The sequence below is a fragment of the Schistocerca nitens genome, chromosome 1, assembly GCF_023898315.1.
Source record: "Schistocerca nitens isolate TAMUIC-IGC-003100 chromosome 1, iqSchNite1.1, whole genome shotgun sequence".
Lineage (NCBI taxonomy): Eukaryota > Metazoa > Arthropoda > Insecta > Orthoptera > Acrididae > Schistocerca > Schistocerca nitens.
Window position 1 is genome coordinate 247,260,171 of NC_064614.1, and position 21,824 is coordinate 247,281,994.

Below are 21,824 nucleotides of genomic sequence, written 5' to 3' on the forward strand. Positions count from 1 at the left end.
ATGCGAATACAAGTAACTGTGGTTTATGAAAATGTAAATAAAGGAAATTGTGTTCAACGTTATAATAATCGGCTGGATCAACAATAAATCGAATTGATTCAGGACATTGAAGTCCTTAAAGTTGGCAGCACTTTTGTTATCTGCGATAAACTTCGGAAACGCTTCTGCTTTCGTGAAAGGTGTTGCATCGTTAGAATTTGGATTGGAGATTCACTTTCACTCTTCTTTTGAGTCGTGGCAAATTCGTAGCGGAGTGCGTAAGTATTGTAATTAACGTTGTAATTAATGTAGTAAGAATGTGCCTGAGAGAAGAAATGTATGGTGATTCATAAGGTTGATGTAGGACATTGACACACTAGCTGCTACCATTAACTGTACGGCGTGCGCTGAGGTCTGTAGTAGCGGGATTTTTAATTGGAATTTGATCGTATGTTACAACCGTAACTTTTCACGGTGAGTAATTTTTTGTATGTTGCAATAAATTAACATGGTGTGACAGTTTTCAAAACTGAATACGTAAACATTGCTGAAATAGGTCTCTTGTCATTGTTCGTAAGCTATCGTAATTAAGATTGCATACATTACGTTCCATAAAGTATAACATGCTTTCTGTTTGTCGTAGTTTGCAATGGCACGAGGACAGCAGAAATTGCAGTCTCAGGCTAAAGCTGCCGAAAAGTTGGCTAAACAGAAAAAGCAGCAGGGTCACAATGCCAATACCCAGAAGAAGGCTGCACAAGCGGCGCTTGTGCATGTCTGTGTAGTGTGCAAGGTAAATGTGATGACTGTTACAAGAAAGCTCCGAAAATGCATTTTGTAAATTAATAACAAGGTTGAGGGCATGTTCTGTAGTTTTCCCTAACAGCTTCCCTATAGACAAATTTGTGATGTAAATCTGTTCAGTGCATAATGGACAATTCAAAGTCAGCTGTGTGGTTCTGTATTTGCAGCCAGGGCTAAATCATAGTATATATCAAGGTATAAAATTAAAACTTTCATTGAATTTCTTGAAATGATGCTTCTATTCTACTTTTAATGTTGGCTTTGCATGCTGAAAGAAATTTGGATTTAGATCTGCTCATTGCAGTGCCCCCCCCATGAACCATGGACCTTGCCGTTGGTGGGGAGGCTTGCGTGCCTCAGCGATACAGATAGCCGTACCGTAGGTACAACCACAACGGAGGGGTATCTGTTGAGAGGCCAGACAAACGTGTGGTTCCTGAAGAGGGGCAGCAGCCTTTTCAGTAGTTGCAAGGGCAACCGTCTGGATGATTGACTGATCTGGCCTTGTAACAATAACCAAAACGGCCTTGCTGTGCTGGTACTGCGAACGGCTGAAAGCAAGGGGAAACTACGGCCGTAATTTTTCCCGAGGGCATGCAGCTTTACTGTATGATTAAATGATGATGGCGTCCTCTTGGGTAAAATATTCCGGAGGTAAAATAGTCCCCCATTCGGATCTCCGGGCGGGGACTACTCAAGAGGATGTCGTTATCAGGAGGAAGAAAACTGGCGTTCTACGGATCGGAGCGTGGAATGTCAGGTCCCTTAATCGGGCAGGTAGGTTAGAAAATTTGAAAAGGGAAATGGATAGGTTAAAGTTAGATATAGTGGGAATTAGTGAAGTTCGGTGGCAGGAGGAACAAGACTTCTGGTCAGGTGACTACAGGGTTATAAACACAAAGTCAAATAGGGGTAATGCAGGAGTAGGTTTAATAATGAATAGGAAAATAGGAACGCGGGTAAGCTACTACAAACAGCTTAGTGAACGCATTATTGTGGCCAAGATAGATACGAAGCCCACACCTACTACAGTAGTACAAGTTTATATGCCAACTAGCTCTGCAGATGACGAAGAAATTGAAGAAATGTATGATGAAATAAAAGAAATTATTCAGATTGTGAAGGGAGACGAAAATTTAATAGTTATGGGTGACTGGAATTCGAGTGTAGGAAAAGGGAGAGAAGGAAACGTAGTAGGTGAATATGGATTGGGGCTAAGAAATGAAAGAGGAAGCCGCCTGGTAGAATTTTGCACAGAGCACAATTTAATCATAGCTAACACTTGGTTTAAGAATCATGATAGAAGGTTGTATACATGGAAGAACCCTGGAGATACTAAAAGGTATCAGATTGATTATATAATGGTAAGACAGAGATTTAGGAACCAGGTTTTAAATTGTAAGACATTTCCAGGGGCAGATGTGGACTCTGACCACAATCTATTGGTTATGACCTGTAGATTAAAACTGAAGAAACTGCAAAAAGGTGGGAATTTAAGGAGATGGGACCTGGATAAACTGAAAGAACCAGAGGTTGTACAGAGTTTCAGGGAGAGCATAAGGGAACAATTGACAGGAATGGGGGAAAGAAATACAGTAGAAGAAGAATGGGTAGCTTTGAGGGATGAAGTAGTGAAGGCAGCAGAGGATCAAGTAGGTAAAAAGACGAGGGCTACTAGAAATCCTTGGGTAACAGAAGAAATATTGAATTTAATTGATGAAAGGAGAAAATATAAAAATGCAGTAAATGAAGCAGGCAAAACGGAATACAAACGTCTCAAAAATGAGATCGACAGGAAGTGCAAAATGGCTAAGCAGGGATGGCTAGAGGACAAATGTAAGGATGTAGAGGCTTATCTTACTAGGGGTAAGATAGATACTGCCTACAGGAAAATTAAAGAGACCTTTGGAGATAAGAGAACCACTTGTATGAACATCAAGAGCTCAGATGGAAACCCAGTTCTAAGCAAAGAAGGGAAAGCAGAAAGGTGGAAGGAGTATATAGAGGGTCTATACAAGGGCGATGTACTTGAGGACAATATTATGGAAATGGAAGAGGATGTGGATGAAGATGAAATGGGAGATACGATACTGCGTGAAGAGTTTGACAGAGCACTGAAAGACCTGAGTCGAAACAAGGCCCCCGGAGTAGACAACATTCCATTGGAACTACTGACGGCCTTGGGAGAGCCAGTCCTGACAAAACTCTACCATCTGGTGAGCAAGATGTATGAAACAGGCGAAATACCCTCAGACTTCAAGAAGAATATAATAATTCCAATCCCAAAGAAAGCAGGTGTTGACAGATGTGAGAATTACCGAACAATCAGTTTAATAAGCCACAGCTGCAAAATACTAACACGAATTCTTTACAGACGAATGGAAAAACTAGTAGAAGCCGACCTCGGGGAAGATCAGTTTGGATTCCGTAGAAATACTGGGACACGTGAGGCAATACTGACCTTACGACTTATCTTAGAAGAAAGATTAAGGAAAGGCAAACCTACGTTTCTAGCATTTGTAGACTTAGAGAAAGCTTTTGACAATGTTGACTGGAATACTCTCTTTCAAATTCTAAAGGTGGCAGGGGTAAAATACAGGGAGCGAAAGGCTATTTACAATTTGTACAGAAACCAGATGGCAGTTATAAGAGTCGAGGGACATGAAAGGGAAGCAGTGGTTGGGAAGGGAGTAAGACAGGGTTGTAGCCTCTCCCCGATGTTATTCAATCTGTATATTGAGCAAGCAGTAAAGGAAACAAAAGAAAAATTCGGAGTAGGTATTAAAATCCATGGAGAAGAAATAAAAACTTTGAGGTTCGCCGATGACATTGTAATTCTGTCAGAGACAGCAAAGGACTTGGAAGAGCAGTTGAATGGAATGGATGGTGTCTTGAAGGGAGGATATAAGATGAACATCAACAAAAGCAAAACGAGGATAATGGAATGTAGTCGAATTAAGTCGGGTGATGTTGAGGGTATTAGATTAGGAAATGAGACACTTGAAGTAGTAAAGGAGTTTTGCTATTTGGGGAGCAAAATAACTGATGATGGTCGAAGTAGAGAGGATATAAAATGTAGACTGGCAATGGCAAGGAAAGCGTTTCTGAAGAAAAGAAATTTGTTAACATCGAGTATAGATTTAAGTGTCAGGAAGTCTTTTCTGAAAGTATTTGTATGGAGTGTAGCCATGTATGGAAGTGAAACATGGACGATAAATAGTTTGGACAAGAAGAGAATAGAAGCTTTCGAAATGTGGTGCTACAGAAGAATGCTGAAGATTAGATGGGTAGATCACATAACTAATGAGGAGGTACTGAACAGGATTGGGGAGAAGAGGAGTTTGTGGTACAACTTGACCAGAAGAAGGGATCGGTTGGTAGGACATGTTCTGAGGCATCAAGGGATCACAAATTTAGCATTGGAGGGCAGCGTGGAGGGTAAAAATCGTAGGGGGAGACCAAGAGATGCATACACTAAGCAGATTCAGAAGGATGTATGTTGCAGTAGGTACTGGGAGATGAAGAAGCTTGCACAGGATAGAGTAGCATGGAGAGCTGCATCAAACCAGTCTCAGGACTGAAGACCACAACAACAACAACATTGCAGTGCAGTGTTTTATCAGAGTTGAAAATGCAGCCTGCATGGTATTAATAGCTTTGTTTAAAAAAATGGTTATAGGAAGTATTTGCGCCGGCCGCGGTGGTCTCACGGTTCTAGGCGCGCAGTCCGGAACCGTGCGACTGCTACGGTCGCGGGTTCGAATCATGCCTCGGGCATGGATGTTTGTGATGTCCTTAGGTTAGTTAGGTTTAAGTAGTTCTAAGTTCTAGGGGACTAATGACCACAGCAGTTGAGTCCCATAGTGCTCAGAGCCATTTTTTGAAGTATTTGCACCCATGTAGTTTTATATTTTCTATCTTTTGTTTTCCTGTCTAACAGTGTTTCATTTTTGGTCAGATCAGGTAGAGGTTATAATCTTACTAATTTACAGGCATGTCCCATCTAAGCTCTGATGTATGCAGACACTCTAGTGTTTAAATTTACTCATTTCAAGTTATTGTTGCGGATATGTTTGCTTCACTTTTCCATGTTTTTTTTGTTGTTGCCCAACATTTGTGCCTAGCTATTTTTTGCGGCTTTGAAAATTTTCTAAACAGCTAATTTTATGTTTGTGCTGTAACCAGTTTCACGATTCCACACATCTCAAGTCCTGTTATTTGCATTTGGCAATAATAAATTTCTTCAGTGCTAAACTCGGCCTAAAACTCTTATTGCCACAATTAAAGACCTGACAGTGAGGTGCAAATGGCTGTTGATATATCATAAGCTCTGGCTAGTGTTACTGCCATCCATTCCTTCTGGAATCTTGGCTGTGGTAGCTTATCTGTAGCTTAAAGGTCTAGGTTAGATTGGACAGTGACAGTTTGGTTGAGGGTGAAATAATTGTGATAAGAGATTGCTCTGTAGTGTAGTCATTTAATTCAGTGTTATTTAATGCAACCATGAAATTAAAACAGGAAGTTAAATTCAGACTGTCTGTATTAGATAAGCCAAATTGGAATATTTTGATACATACAGGGTATTTGTCTTTGCATCAACTGTCTAGGGATGATGATTGTCATGGGGAACAACTTTTGTTAGAGGAAAAATGTTTGCTGGCTTTCCCAGTTATGCTAATCATAATTTTTTATTATTACACAAGGCATTGTGCAGGAAGGAAAAATTCTTAGTAGATAACAAGAAGGATCATGTGCATTACTAAGTGGTTCCTTGTAAATGGACTCTCACTGAATTTTGATAAGACACAGTACATACAGTTCCGTATAGTGAATGGTATGGTGCCATTAATAAATATAGACCTTAATCAGAAGCATATAGCTAAGGTAGAATATTCAAAATTTTTAGGTGTGTCCATTGACGAGAGACTAAATTGGAAGAAACACATTGATGAGCCGCTGAAACGTCTGAGTTCACTTACTTATGCAATAAGGGTCATTGCAAATTTTGGTGATAAACATCTTAGTAAATTAGCTTACTACGCCTATTTTCACTCATTGCTTTCATATGGCATCATATTTTGGGGTAATTCATCACTGAGGAATAAAGTATTTATTGCACAAAAGCGTGTAATCAGAATAATAGCTGGAGTCCACCCAAGATCATCCTGCAGACATTTATTTAAGGATCTAGGGATATTCACAGTAGCTTCTCAGTATATATACTCTTATGAAATTTGTTATTAACAACCAAACCCTATTCAAAATTAATAGCAGTGTGCATAACTGCAATACTAGGAGAAAGGATGATCTTCACTATTCGAGATTAAATCTAACTTTGGCACAGAAAGGAGTGAATTATACTGGCACTAAAGTCTTTGGTCACTTACCAAATAGTATCAAAAGTCTGACAGATAACAAGTATTTAAGAAGAAATTAAAAGAATTTCTTAATGACAACTCCTACTCCATAGAGGAATTTTTAGATATAAATTAAGAAAAAAAAGAAAAACAAAAAATATTTAAAAAATAAAAAAAACACAAAAAATAAGTTGTTATATTAACTTAAGTATGTTGTTAAATTAACTTAATTGTCATGTACTGGAAAATTTGACTCGTTCCACACCATTACGAAATATCGTATTCATGATCCATGGAACTAGTATTAATCTAATCTAATCTAGGAAAGACTTATTTTAGTTAATCTGAAAGTTCTGCACAAAATACTCCATAAAATACAGTGTTAATGTTTTTAATTTCTCCACAAGAGATAAATCTTGTCAAGGTTTTTTGGAACACAGGAACATAATCACTTAATGCATTTTTTGTCAGTGCTACTAACACCTTTCTAATGAAGAGACTTTAAACACATGCAATTGGGAACCCTGTTGCTAAGGCAGCTCATGAAAATGCTTTGTTGGAGCAGCTGAAAGTGGGGCAGTATTAGACTTACAAATATGACAAACAGTGGTATATATGAGAGATTCCCAGGTATTACACGAATTTAAAGATTTCGAGATTAACTGCATCCCTGCTGCTGAATCAAAAGTCCTTTCATGGCCCAGTAGGAAAGATGCTGTTTGGGTTTACTTCTCCAATTTCACATGTAAGCTGGATGTTTCATTACGAAGTCTTTATACACAGTTGTATAATGTGACAGAAAGTGCCATGAAAAGATTGTATCTCCACATTTAAGTGAACTTATTGTTTTTTGATCAAGATGTCAAGGAAGATCTTACAGGCAAGAGGGAATTAATTTTAATAACAATTTCCTTATTTACATTTGAATTTGACTCTGCATACATACTAGTATGTATAAAAAGCTATTAAATATCTGATTTTTGCTTGCAGCTTTGTTCTGTCTCATTAAAGTTCTTTTTAATTTACAGTACCAGAATGAGTATCACATTCTTGCACCCAAGCTCTTATAATGCTTCACACTGAAGACATTGAATAGTGAAATACATGTACATTAAGAAAAAAGGTTTATAGTTTTCAGCTTTAACCTGTTTACAGTTCTGACCTACAGGTCAACCACCAATATTCTGGAAACAATGTTTTAAAGAATACTCATGGTTTTTATTTACCATTGCCATTAATTATATTCAGTTTTTGTTCCATAGATCCAAAAAAGATGATTTTTGTGGGTGTGAAACATGCCAGAAAGTAAAACATAAAAACATAAAACATTTGAATGTAATACTTGCTATCCTGGTCATTTGTCAGGAGACTGCAAAATAGGTGAATACAATGTGGTAAACTGGAACAGTTAATCTTTACAGAATTAACATGCTGTCAGAATGAAACACTGTTATGCACTATTAATTTATCGTACACAAAATACCTAATCTTGACTGTTGTGACAAAGTTCTGTCACAACTGAAATCTAACATACTTTTACTTAAGCTGGCTTAAGTCTGTTAAGATATTCATCTGTGGAGTTGTTGTGCTGAATGTGGGTGGTATGTGTAAAAGACATTTTCATTTCATTTTTTGCCAATGAATAAACTGTTAAGTTCTCCTTAGCACCTAAGATTGCTGCCAGATACATTAACATTTCAGCAAAAAATAAAGTTGAGATTAAAGTGTCCACATGCACGCATGCACGAAGACTTTGAAGTTTATCAAATTTGACCTATCTTTGGTGGAGTCATCCTTAAGTGAAAATAAGAAATATTTAGATGCCATATGCTTTCCAGTATTACTTATACTTAATAATAGGACTAACAAGTTGCAGTGCACAAGTAGAAATTTTGACTGTTTCCTTGTACAGTTAACACTTCTTAAGAACATGTTAATTTAAAAAATGTTGTGGAAAAATTGTTCCAACATTTTGCATTAAATCGGAATGATTTATTCTACTTTCTATACATTGTATCAACTTAATGTCTTACATAGGTCATAAAAACACAGGTCTGTAGGGAAATGATCGCCTTACAATATGACAAAATGAGTGTTTACATCGAATGACCCTTGTTAGTTCGGTGAAATCTTGTCCCATGGTTGAAAAATTCAGTAGAAAGATGCCTAGCATTGCTGGGAAGCATTGGTGAATATTTTCTGTCTTAATGTTTTTCCCCATGTTGTGATGACACCTAGACTTCTACTTTGAAACACACAAATTCATGTTTGTGCATTCATAAAATATGAAAAATAACCCTTATTTCTTTAATGTAGGGTAAACTATGAGCACTGCAGTTCTATGTTTATTTTAAAGCATCATTTGAGTTTTAGATTCAAGGTGGGAGAGTCAACTTTGGCCCATTACTTAATGATGGGATACATTATACCGTGCGTGTGTAAACATGCAAGACACTGACAATACTCACATTGCCTTTATTTTTTGGTATGTAGGTTTGACAGCATTGCCGTAGGTGTAGCCTCTATTGGAGGATAATTCAGTTTGTGTACGTGTGATGTCATGAGAATTTTAATTCTTGCTATCAATTGTAGTTCATGTACATTGTGTTTCAGTGAGTGCTTTGTTGCCTATTTAGATATTGGGTCAAAGCAGAAATGGCTTAACAGGTAAAATATTTCTTTACAGGTAGTGGTCACCTGTTCCATGGCAATATTAATCATTGGGATGCCACAGTGTGAAACACATATTGTGACATGCATTTTCATGTTTTTTGCAGCAAAATAGCTGATAAATTGAATTCAGGGAAAGCAGCTGTGTAAACTTTATTTCTAATATTTCAGTCTTTTTCCAAGTGAGCTGGCAGATTGAAGCTATAGCATTCACTCAGTTCTTTTAACAATTTGGGACTGGGCAGCTAAGGCATCTGTTAATGGTCTGAAATTCTTTTCATGACAAGAAAATTTTGTCTTTAGTTTTCTAAATTGAGATGGGAATTATAAATGGTTGCTACCAGAATTAATGGTATGAAAATGTAGATTTTTTTTAAAAATTGCTTAGTTTCTTAGCATGAATTTCCAAAGTGTTTTGGAAAACAGACCAACAGCACATTCCTCACAATTGCATCCAATACCTTGTTTTGCTACTTTCCAGATTTTGCCTAATTCCGTTCTGCACAAATTGTGCATCTCCTCTAAGACCATTTGGACATTTTTGTAGCTGGAATCAATTCAGGAAAATGTCTTCCACTGCGCCTGCTTAAAAGTGAACTATCTTGAGTGAAAGTTGATTCAACCAGGCCTCCTTTGTTCATCAAAGCCCCTCCCTGTTCAGAAACGAAGACGAGAATGTTGGCTAGTAGCCCTCAGCTAACATACAAATTTACAATTGTGAAATGTAACATTCATTTCAATAGTATTAGTGTGACATTGTTCCACATTAGCCTTGCTTCTATTATAATTAAAGATGAAATAAAATTGTATTATCTCTATCATTCCTAATTTAGTTCTGACATTGCATTGGATGCAATCACTTTGTCTTGTTATCAAATGAAATACTTTCCTAGTGTATTTACAGTTCACAAACAGCAAATGGTCTTGCCTGCAATAGTTAATTTTTTCAACTTCTGGGCAATTATGTATTTAGCTATCCTGTTCTGTTTTTCAATACTGTACTGTGAGTTCCTCTTGGAAATTAAGTCTAGCAGACAACAATGAAAGTCCTTTGCACTGTTTACGACCTTGAGTAGCTGCACATAACATTGTGAATGTGAATGTCACAAAGAAAATAATACATAGTATTGTCTATGTTCTTTTCTCCTGTCTTGCCTAGACAGAATTGCTGCCACATTTTTAGCTAAGTCAGTCATCTCCAGAGTGTTAAGCTTGCAAGTTGGAGTAGTGCGGTCCACATGGTTAAAAGGACAAAGAAAGTACTGTGGCTTTAGTTTGTTGGCTCACTCTGAATAGAACCAAAAAGTACATGGCTGAAATATTAGAAATAGTTATAGTGGCTGCTCTCGCGAAATGTAATGGAGTGCGTACCAAATCTTCGTGTGAAGTTGCCAGTTTCACCCCTGCTGTGCCTGACACTATTCTTTGCGTTAAACCATAATAGTTTATTCCCACAATAGTCATAAATGTTAATACCCCTTTGTTACATTGCCATACCTTCATTTATTCAACCCGATAACATTTATCTTTTTACCAATGTATCTTTTTTTTGCTGATCTGCTACCTTTAAACTGAGCTACATATAGGTCAATAAGTGAACTGTGGATTCCCCTCTTCAGATAACAAACTTTTAGGTAGGTAAAACTCAAATATATTGAATGGCACACAGTTCTTCATTGCTTCAAACTAAAAATAACATTTACACAAAACTTAAAAATGTACATATCAGAAACCAGTCATGAAGTAGTTTAAACTTTAATTGGGTGTCCTTCTGACAAAGGTTTTTTTGATACAAGGATTTCTGTAGTCTCTAAAATGAAAATAATCACTTTATTAATGAATATTAACTATTTGAGAAGACACATTTTGCCTGGTCACTTCTCATTTGTTTTCTGAATTGTGAAACTGTGTAACTAATCAACGTATTTGTGCAACATCTAACTTGAAGCTCAAGATACAGGGTGTCCCAAAATGTATGTTAAAACTTCAGTATTCTATAACTTGACTAAAAGTTATAGAGGAAAAAAGCAGTTTATCTGATGCACCACCTCAGTTTTTTAATGTAATATGACTAAATGTTTCACCTTTAAAAGTGACAAGAGCAATATAACTGAAATAAGGGCTTTTCTTCGTTGTACTGGGGCTAGAGCACCATAAATAAATAGTCCGCACAGGAAAAGGTACATTGAGTGGCTTCATTTATTTAAAAAGAAGTCAGAAACAGATCAAATGCTTAAGAGTATCTGGTTGGTGCACTGTTAGAGGGATTCAGTTCTTTTGCTGCCTTATGAACAGACGTAAGTTGTAAATGCTGGAAATCATGTCTAATTTTCTGTCTCTTCTTCACTTCTCCTTCACGGTTGCCACAAGTTCTGGAAATTGAGAAATATCAAGGAATTTCAAATGTCAGAAATATCAGGGAAATTTGAAGAAAACACTGGAAAAACCTTGTTTTTTGTCTCAGTAGATGAAATGGTTTGTTTACTGCGATGTCATGCATTGTCACTGGCTGCACACGGCTGAGTATGTGCACTGCTATGCTACTCCCTCACTCGTGCTGCTTCTCCCCTTCCTACCATTCCCCTCAACCTGCAGTCAATGCTGCCACCACTTCTTGCCACTAGCCTAGCAGCTACCGACGAGAGGCAGGAAGGCGTGTAGTGTCCCCCCCCCCCCCCCCCCTCCCCCCGGATGTGATTCTCAGAGATTGTTGATGCAGCAGCCCGAGATGGTGGTAATGTGTGTGAGGATTAGCTAGTGATTGTGTGTATGCTGTCCTTTTCTGACAAAGGCTACAGCCAAAATGTTGAGTGAGAGATTCTGTTCTACCTGTCTGTGGCTCAGCAATCATCTTTACGGTGAGTTGCTGCCTATCCTCATTGGTATTGATTGTCTGTACAAGTTATCTGTTGCATGGATTGATCACTGTAGTCTCATTTCATCAGCATGGAGTCTGTGACACATGAAAAGCCACTCACATTAGTGGACTTCCATGATGGATCAAAACTGCAGCCCGTATCTGTGGGTATCTCTAACAGATTGGGCATGCCGATCAGATGCCCATTGTTTCCCACTAATGTGCAAGGCCTGCTCATAGGATCTAATCTCATCGATCTGCCTGCAGGCTGGATCTGTTTGTGTGAGATAATGTTGAATTTTCAGGGTTTATCCATTGACCCAGGACTGTGGTGCTCCTTGGCAGGCCAGAGGCCAGGTCCAATGGATTTCATGAATTGCTACTGTCTCACTGCAAGTACAGTGCAACTTTTTATAGGCATTTATTCTAGTACCTTTTGCCACTTCGAAAATAATTTATATGTAAGAAACTATGGACAATAAGAAAATTGTGGCAGTCACTGGCAGTTTGTGCGCTATGTACTTCAGAAATACACAAGAGAGAAATCCTACAATAGCTGTAAAATAAGACAACAGTGACTAATAGCCAACATAAACGAACATAGAACCAAAATTTTGTTGGTGGTAACTCGTAGTGTTGGTTTACACAATTCCTCCTGCCTTATGAGGTGTGATTTTAAGCAAGTAGGCCTACTGTTTTGAAATTATAAAAAGATGTGCTAAGATATCCCAATTTTATTTTTGCATGAAAGCCTGTACCTTAATCTACGCACTGACGCCATTACATTCTGATTATTCCTTGTTTACGTTGTGCACCAAGTGTTTAAGATGTCTCCGATAATCGTGAATCCCGCTGACTGAAGTATGGGCTGTTTAGATTTCTTAGTGCTAAAGACCGAAAAGTGATCGATATTCGTGAGATCTGTGCAGTTTATGGAGAAAAGTGATGGAATGGTAAAGTGGGAGAGAGCATTTAAAGATGGCCGCACAAATGTGCATAATGAACAATGGAGTGGGCATCCTTTGGTTGTTAATGAAAGTTTGGTGCAGGAAGTGGACAATAAGGTGAGAGAAAAGACGCTTTACAATTTCCTCCTTGCGGCATGACTTTCCTAGTGTTTCTCAGTGTTTTGTATGGCATTGTGACCATGCACTTGAATTACCGAAAATTGTGCGCACATTGGGTACCAAAAATGTTGACGGATGTGCACAAAACCAAATGTTTAGACAGTGACTTTCCTTGAGCGGTACCACGACGACGGGCGATGAAACATGGGTGGCCTACGCCACACCAGAATCGAAGCAACAGTCCATGGAACTTGAGCAAGGGCATCGTTTTGCTGCAAGACAATGCCTGTCCGCATGTGGCAAATCAGACCAAAGATCTCATCACATCTTTTCGATCTGAAACTCTAGATCCTTTGTACAGCCCCGATCTTGCACCCAGTGACTACCATCTGTCCCTGCCCTTAAAGAAACACCAGGGCGGTTGTCATCTTCAAGACGATGACGAAGTCAAAACAGTGGTGACGCAGTGATTAACAAGTCAGGTGGCAGACTTCTACAAGGAGGGTTTTCAAAAACTGTTACATTATGACAAGTTCCTCAATATTGATGGAAATTATGTAGAAAAGTAGATTAAGGTACAGGCTTTCATGTGAAAATAAAATTGAGATATCTTAGCACGTCTTTTTTAATTTCGAAACGGGACTTACTTAAACATGCCTCGTACACATCTTTAAAGAGGTCTACTTTTTTCTGAGATTATTTCTGAAATCAGTGAAGATATTTTAAATCTGTCTTGCGACTCTAAGGAAATGCGTATTTTTGTCACAATGTATTATACAGGGGAGACATAAAGAAGTCCTTAAAGTTGTGTCAACTTAAGTCTTTACGTACCCTTGAACTCTCAAAATTTCAGGGAAAAATGCTAAAACTTTCCTGGAAATCAGGGAATTTCACTTGGGAAACTGGTAGCAACCCTGTCCTTGACCTGGCTGAGATGCTTCAGATTGACACTCCCGGTTTCCATGAATGTCCTGTGCCGGTATCTTATGGGTGGCTGAGAGAATGGTTTCTCATATCGCATTCTGAAAATTGCTTAACTTGGGTTCTGATTTGGTTTCTATAAACAAAACCACACACTATGCCTTTTCCTGTTCAGACTCCATTCCTGATTAACTCACAGTACTCCTAACATCCTGCAGCAACAATGAAAATACTTGAGTTATGTTGCTCTTGTAGCCTGGAATGCCATAAAATTTATTGAATAGCTTAAATTAAAAAGTGAATTGGTGCATTAGACAAATTGAGCTATTTGTCACTTAATTAACGAGTAGTTAAAACTTTGATGTTGTAATGTAGCTTTTGGGACACCTTGTGTATCCTTATAAACTGCGTTTGGTGTTTTCTTTTGGGTGCAAGTTTTGTGGTTGTACAGCAGACATTCTATGTATAGTTCTCAATAGGAGAAACCTGACTATTTTAAGTTCACTCTGCAACATTGAGATATGTACTCCTGTGCTTTGACTCGCACAATATACTAATATTACTGGGAATTGTAGCCTTTCAAAACTAGTTGGTAAGTTGGTTGAAATGAGTTGAATGTGGTATGATAGCTGGAATGCCCCCACACCCCAACCCACCCCTGCCACTGTCCAGTTAATAAGTCTGCTTGTATAATGATTAGAAGCTGCTTTGTGAGGGCAAAGCAGGAATGTGGAGTGAATTTGAGAATTCTACTGGACAGTTTGTTTTTTGTCTTGATAATTGGATCACTGGATTTAAATATTTATTATTCCCCTGATGTCATATTCTGTATGTATTGATTTGTTTGTTTGAACATCATTTTTGTTGTTAAAATTGTTCACTCATGCCTTTTGCTTGCATTGTTTCTCTCTACAAGTAGGTAAAATTCTTGGAGTTGTTAATGTCTTTATAACTTTGCACAACTTGTCAATTTAAAAGATTTTTACCAGTGTGGATCAATGTAATATGTGTTTCCAAGTTGTTATAGAATATTTGTAAAAGCTCATGAACATTAAAAGAACATTGTGATTTTTTTCCCGCCCCTTGAAAATATATTGAAATGAAGATGATTTCCTTGTGACCATGATATGATTATCTTCTCACATCTCCACAACCACAATGGCTCCTGCCATGCAACCTCTATAGTTCATGACAGGCAACAAAGGTCACACCAGACTCGAATAGCCAGCTCTTGGGAGTTGGTAATTTAAGAGTTACCTTCTTTGCTAACAAAAATTATGTATTAATTTGGTTGCTATGGCTCTAAAAATCTGTAGATTCTGGTGTTGTTTCTGATACATCCTAGGATTTAGCCATTGCTTAAGTGCATTCACTTAGTGGCTTGCGAAGTAGCAAAACTTTTAAAATACTTTGTTACTGGTTGCATAGTCCTGTTTGCTGAACTTTGTTGATCAGTCATTGAGTTAAGTGCTTTCAGGAAAATTATATTTTTTAGAAGATGGCAACACTCTTAAATCAATTAGTAAGAGATTGTGTATGTGAAGCCGGAAAGAAGTTTCTGTTACTGATATAGGAAACTAGACACCAATATGAAGAAAGATTTTCACTCTGCAGCGGAGTGTTCGCTGATATGAAACTTCCTGGCAGATTAAAACTGTGTGCCTGACCGAGACTCGAACTTGGGACCTTTGCCTTTCATGGGCAAGGTTTGCAGGAGAACTGCTGTAAAGTTTGGAAGGTAGGAGACAAGATACTGGCAAAAGTAAAGCTGTGGGTACCGGGCGTGAGTCGTGCTTCGGTAGCTCAGTTGGTAGAGCACTTGCCTGCGAAAGGCAAAGGTCCTGAGTTAGAGTCTTGGTCGGGCACACAGTTTTAATCTGCCAGGAAGTTTCACCAATATGAAGGTTGGTCAAGGCACCAGAGCTTGACACAAACTCGGGCATCTGGTAAATGCCATTAAATCTCTTATTTCATAATGTCAGTCTTTTATAATTGTTACATGGCTCTCTTTCTGTGAACAAGAGGGTGTTCCAAGCTTGTAGACTTCGATGGTATGAATTATTTTTGGCAGAGTCCTGTATTGTGTTCCCTGTATTTTTGTTGTGGTTAATTGTACTGTGCTGAAATGTACTGTGCTGAAATTTTTATAATGATGAATTGGTGTTAGAATTCCCTATGACTTAAGGTGCATTAGAAATTCATACATGATTATCTACTCTAAAGCTACTCGGGTGGTAAAGGATAGCAGCTCACTGATAGATAACTTCTTTATAGACCAAGATAAGTTTAACCAGATAAATGCTCAGCCTGTTGAGAATGGTCTTTCTGATCATGGTGCACAGCTAGTTACAATATATGACATAGCTCCATTCAGCAATACTAAACAGTCCTCCAAAGTGGTACGTTCAGTCAACGATTTAACAATTGCAAATTTCAGGGAAAGCCTACAGCAGTTAGACTGGGATGAGGTGTACCGTGAACCTGATGCCAATTTAAAATATAATTTATTTCATGACATTTTTGTAAATGCATTTGAAAACTGCTTCCCCAAGAAAATAGTTAAATACACTCGTAAGAAACCTTGTAAGAAACCATGGCTTACTAAGGGTATAAAAATATCTTGTAACCGCAAAAGGGAAATGTATCTGACAGCAAGAAAGAGTAGTGACCCAGAAACTATCAAAAATTATAAAAACTACTGTGTTATATTAAGAAAAGTTATTAAAAAATCCAGGAGTATGTGTATCATGTCTGAAATCAGCAACTCTGATAATAAAATTAAAACAATTTGGAATATTATTAAAAGAGAAACAGGTCAACCAAGAGCAGAGGAAGACAGTATTACCATCAAATTGAATGAAAACTTTACGAACAAAAAGTCAGAAGTTGAAAATATTTTTAATAATCATTTTCTAAATGTTGTGGATATAGTAGGATCCAGGTGTTCATTAGAAGATGCTAGGCTGTTAATGGAAGAGGCCATACCTATGCAATTTGATAAAATTGAAATCTCACCCACTTCTCCCTTTGAAATTAGGAAAATAATAAACTTGCTTAAAAGCAAAAACTCACATGGAATTGATGGCATTTCCAGCAAAATACTAAAAGCTTGTTCTCAACAGATAAGTAAGATTCTCAGCCACCTGTGTAATAGCTCTCTGGAACAGGGCATTTTCCCTGATAGACTGAAATATGCTATTGTTATACCTTTGCATAAAAAGGGGGATAGATCTGATGTCAACAATTACCGTCCAATCTCCCTTCTAACAGCTTTATCCAAAATTTTTGAGAAAGTAATGTATTCAAGAGTAGCTTCACATATCTGTAAAAATGAAGTACTAACAAAATGTCAGTTTGGTTTTCAGAAAGGTTTTTCAACAGAAAATGCCATATATGCTTTCACCAGTAAAATTTTGAATGATCTGAATAACCGAACACCACCCATTGGGATTTTTTGTGATCTCTCAAAGGCTTTTGATTGTGTAAATCATGAAATTCTGCTAGACAAGCTCAAGTATTGTGGCATGAGTGGGACAGTGCACAAATGGTTTAATTCGTACCTAACTGGAAGAGTGCAGAAAGTTGAAATAAGTAGTTCTCGTAACATGCAAAGATCAGCACATTCCTCAAACTGGGGAACTATCAAGAATGGGGTTCCACAAGGGTCAGTCTTGGGTCCTTTGTTGTTCTTATTATATATTAATGACTTGCCATTCTATGTTCATGAAGAGGCAAAGTTAGTTCTCTTTGCTGATGATACAAGTACAGTAATCGCACCTGACAAACAAGAATTAACTGATGAAATTGTCAATACTGTCTTTCAGAAAATTACTAAGTGGTTCCTTGTAAACGGACTCTCACTGAATTTTGATAAGACACAGTACATACAGTTCCGTACAGTGAATGGTATGACGCCATTAATAAATATAGACCTTAATCAGAAGCATATAGCTAAGGTAGAATATTCCAAATTTTTAGGTGTGTCCATTGATGAGAGATTAAATTGGAAGAAACACATTGATGATCTGCTGAAACGTTTGAGTTCAGCTACTTATGCAATAAGGGTCATTGCAAATTTTGGTGATAAACATCTTAGTAAATTAGCTTACTACGCCTATTTTCACTCATTGCTTTCATATGGCATCATATTTTGGGGTAATTCATCACTGAGGAATAAAGTATTTGTTGCACAAAAGCGTGTAATCAGAATAATAGCTGGAGTCCACCCAAGATCATCCTGCAGACATTTATTTAAGGATCTAGGGATATTCACAGTAGCTTCTCAGTATATATACTCTCTTATGAAATTTGTTATTAACAACCAAACCCAATTCAAAAGTAATAGCAGTGTGCATAACTACAATACTAGGAGAAAGGATGATCTTCACTATTCAAGATTAAATCTAACTTTGGCACAGAAAGGGGTGAATTATACTGGCACTCAAGTCTTTGGTCACTTACCAAATAGTATCAAAAGTCTGACAGATAACCAACAAGTATTTAAGAAGAAATTAAAAGAATTTCTGAATGACAACTCCTCCTACTCCATAGAGGAATTTTTAGATATAAATTAAGAAAAAAAATATTAAAAAAATAAAAATTAAAAATAAAGAAAAACAAAAAACACAAAAAAATAAAGTTGTTATATTAACTTAAGTATGTTGTTAAATTAACCTAATTATGTCATGTATTGGAAAATTCGACTCGTTCCACATCATTACGAAATATCGTATTCATGATCCATGGAACTAGTATTAATCTAATCTAATCTAATCTAATCTGAGATCTAAGAAGTTTGTGGTGTTCTTTTTTGTTGTGCACTGGAACAAAATTATGAATACTATCTTCGCATTACGAAGACACTTCCAGTTTTTCTTGTCCGGTATTGTTTTTTGAAGAAATTTTCTCTAACTTGGAAGACTGAAATGAAAATTTGCATTTAACTTGTATTCCAGCACAAAACACAAGCAGAAGCTTGTAACATGCAAGTCATAGATGAAATGTAATATTAGAACACATCCTAGTATGGACTATTGAAAGACATATTTATATGGTATGACTTAAGAATTGTTACATATTTCGTTGAGGTATGTTGACTTGCACGTAGCTGCAAGGAATGATGGGAACTATAGAAGCGCTGACAACTGTTTGAAGAAGGCAATGATAATGCAGCAGGCAGGTTTTTTTAGATGAAATGAAGCTAAACTTTCATATCTTAACTGATCAAAATCTGTGGAATATGATGTGAAGGCAGTTAAGAACCCGATGAAACTAGTATGGATGACAGTTTAATCTCTTATTTGAATCTAATCCAAACTTCATCGCTGGCAAATTTATCTGTGGTCAGCTGTGTACAGAAATTTGTGTGGAAATTTCAAAATGTAATAGTCAGTAGTACAAACGATCTTTCTCGAGTGGTGTTATCGAGGTTATAACCTTCCTACAGTCAGTCTTTTGAATCTTTATGTTCAGTAGCAGTAGCAAAACTTCTGATGACACATTTGTTGGCCTCACTCAATTCCAAACATTAAACACCAACCTAATCCACACCTCAGGCTATGCTACAGATACATTGTGTTGCTGCAACTTTCACAGATGTGATCAAAATTTTTTATATTTTGTGAGTATGCCTTAGTTTCACAAATAAAATATTTATGAAGCTGAAGAACACTGATAGTACAATTAGATACGGCACTCATGATTCAAACTTAGATTATTGCTGCTATTGTGCAGGTAGTTATTAAATACAAAAACTAAGTGATGGGATTCTGTTTTTGAACTTCACAAATGTTGAGGTTGTAATCATATTAACAGAACATTTAAGTAAATATGGTGACTGTACTGAATTTTTGTGTGTTCATGAAAATTGTTTAAATTCTTGAGGTTTCAAGTAAGGTTTTCGTACATTGTTACAGGCACAGATGCCAGATCCGAAGACATACAGGCAGCATTTTGAAAATAAGCATCCCAAAAATGAACTTCCACAAGATTTAAAGGATATTGCTCTATGATATAACAGTTGGCAATTCTGCCATTATGTATGTACTAATTTTTCTATGGGGAACAATAAACAGTGGACAGTAAACAACTGTGGTGCGAGTTCATCTTGACATATGCACAGTATTATTGAGTGTGCAAAAGGGGGGGATGAATTTTAGAACATTCTTCCATTTACATAACTAAGCTGTATCCTGTGAAACAATTTTTACAATTGCATTTCTGAAACTATAGCTAATTTTAGTGATTGCATGATACTCATTTGCACTATTTGAAAATAAATGAACTTGTAAAGTTTAAAAACTGAGCTCACAATGTTCTGTTAATTCATTTAATATCTATACCATAGTCTACTATAGATGTACGGTAACTACTAAATGTTTCACCTGTTCAGAAAAACTTTTTTAACAAATATTTCTTCATATGGTTAATGCCAAAATAAATATTTAAAAAAGTTATGTAAACTGCACAGGCAGGAGTACTCAATATTTTGTTGACTGTTTCTATGTATCACATCAAATATTTTACATTCCAGTTTACCTAAGATGGTGTAATCAGAGCATCAGTATCTTACTCATTTTTGTCACCAGTTCTTCTATTGTGAGAAATATTGAGTTATCCTTGTTTCTTTATGGCAGTACTGTGTATTATCAGTACAGTGGTCTTCATGTCCTTGTGCTGAACTGCATAACGCTTTCAAATTTTCCAACCCCAAAGTTTGCATTAATTTGTTGGGAATATGGTCTTGTGAATGTTACGCAGTGTAGTAATCATTTTGTTAAAATATTCAATTTTATTGCTGTTTATTTGAAAGTGGACAAATTTGCTGAAAGACTTATGATCTCTACTTTTTAGTAATAGTAAAGTGTTGTGAAATATAGTCTTTATAAAGTGTGATGCAAAAAATTTTAATATGTAAAGTTTGCAGAGAAAATTGTTATGGCTGCTAAATAACTTTGTTCTGCTGTGCTGTGAGGTACTTTTGTGTTTAAGTATGCTTTTGGATTTCTTCTTGCAAACGAATATAGCTTCAGGAGTTACATTACTTGGAAGTGAAATTTTCTGTAGCATTACGCACTATAAAATTTATTTATTCTATGTCTTGTCTTTATTGCTTTTACACCTGATGGTGTAATTAACATGTTAATTCAGTCTAAAAATGAAGATCCTGCTGGAAACTTCTGTTATCCTTATTGTGTGGAACCATGATGAGGGCTGTTGGTGTTGATGTGAGATCCAAGTAATTTAGGCCATTTGTGTTAATGGAATGCATGTGAACTTTTACTTTCCTCACATTATTTTAAATTGAATTCAGGTCATTAATTTTCAGCTTCAGTGTTATTGTTTGCACACACATTTTGAACTGCAGCTAGACAAGTAAACTGTTTTAGTGCAGTGGAAAAAGTGGGTTTTGTAAGATACTGCATTGTAATGCAAATCCATGGAAATTCATCTCTTAGTAGGGATAGGGACAGTATGTTGTTAATGTTTAAAAAAAAAAACGGTGTGGTTGTCTAGGTGCATGAATTTTTGAATTCAAAGTGCAGTTTCTTTGTAAACTAATGTTCACATGGAGTAAAAATTGAACATAATGCTTGCAGAAACACCCTGGTGGTGAGTTGTATTTGTATCCAGAATAGTGTATTACCATTGATTTTTCATTTCAATTTTTTCTTGGTGTCCTCTGGTGTGCATATGCTCTCTGTAGCAAAAAGTAAATATGCAGATGTCAGTTCCAGTCTTATGTTTGGTTAAGCCATTACATGGCTTACATATGTAATCTGGTTTGTTTTAAACATTTTTAATTTATCTTCTTTGACTCAAATATGTTATGAACTGAACTTGGCTAGGGAAAAGTAAGACTTCTTACAAACATCATTTTTTATTATCTGTAGGAACAAAAGTAATGGGTTAGCATTTCATTGGATGAAGTTCTAAGCTGCCCTTCCCTTGACTTGTACCTCTTTTGTCTTTATTTAATATTGGTGCCTGTAACTATTTAGCTAAGCAATCACACCTACCCTAATTCTTTGAAGACTCACTCCCATGACAAAATAGAAAAGAACTATTAAATTAAAATGCAGTGCCTGATACTGAAGTTTCACTGCAAGAACAATGAAAATGAGGTAACTGGTAAACTTCCCTTTTTTTGTGGTGGGTGTCAATGGCAAG

The 21,824-nt window shown here is 36.8% G+C and overlaps 1 protein-coding gene across 1 annotated transcript; it reads left to right on the forward strand.

Annotated features, from left to right (window-relative positions):
- Positions 1-103: 103 nt before the first annotated feature.
- LOC126246910 (zinc finger protein 706-like) lies at positions 104-19,959 on the forward strand. Its single transcript, XM_049948432.1, has 3 exons — positions 104-257; positions 623-772; positions 19,571-19,959. Exons 2-3 carry the CDS (start codon positions 629-631, stop codon positions 19,664-19,666), a joined length of 240 nt encoding a protein of 79 aa, XP_049804389.1. The 5' UTR covers positions 104-257; positions 623-628; the 3' UTR covers positions 19,667-19,959.
- The last annotated feature ends 1,865 nt before the right edge of the window (positions 19,960-21,824 follow it).

What these genes read in the sequence shown, in the direction of transcription:
- LOC126246910 (XM_049948432.1), top strand. Translation starts at nt 629, where the DNA reads ATGGCACGAGGACAGCAGAAATTGCAGTCTCAGGCTAAAGCTGCCGAA. An exon ending in ATGTCTGTGTAGTGTGCAAG is followed by an intron (nt 773 to 19,570) that starts GTAAATGTGATG and finishes ACATTGTTACAG; the next exon opens with GCACAGATGCCAGATCCGAA.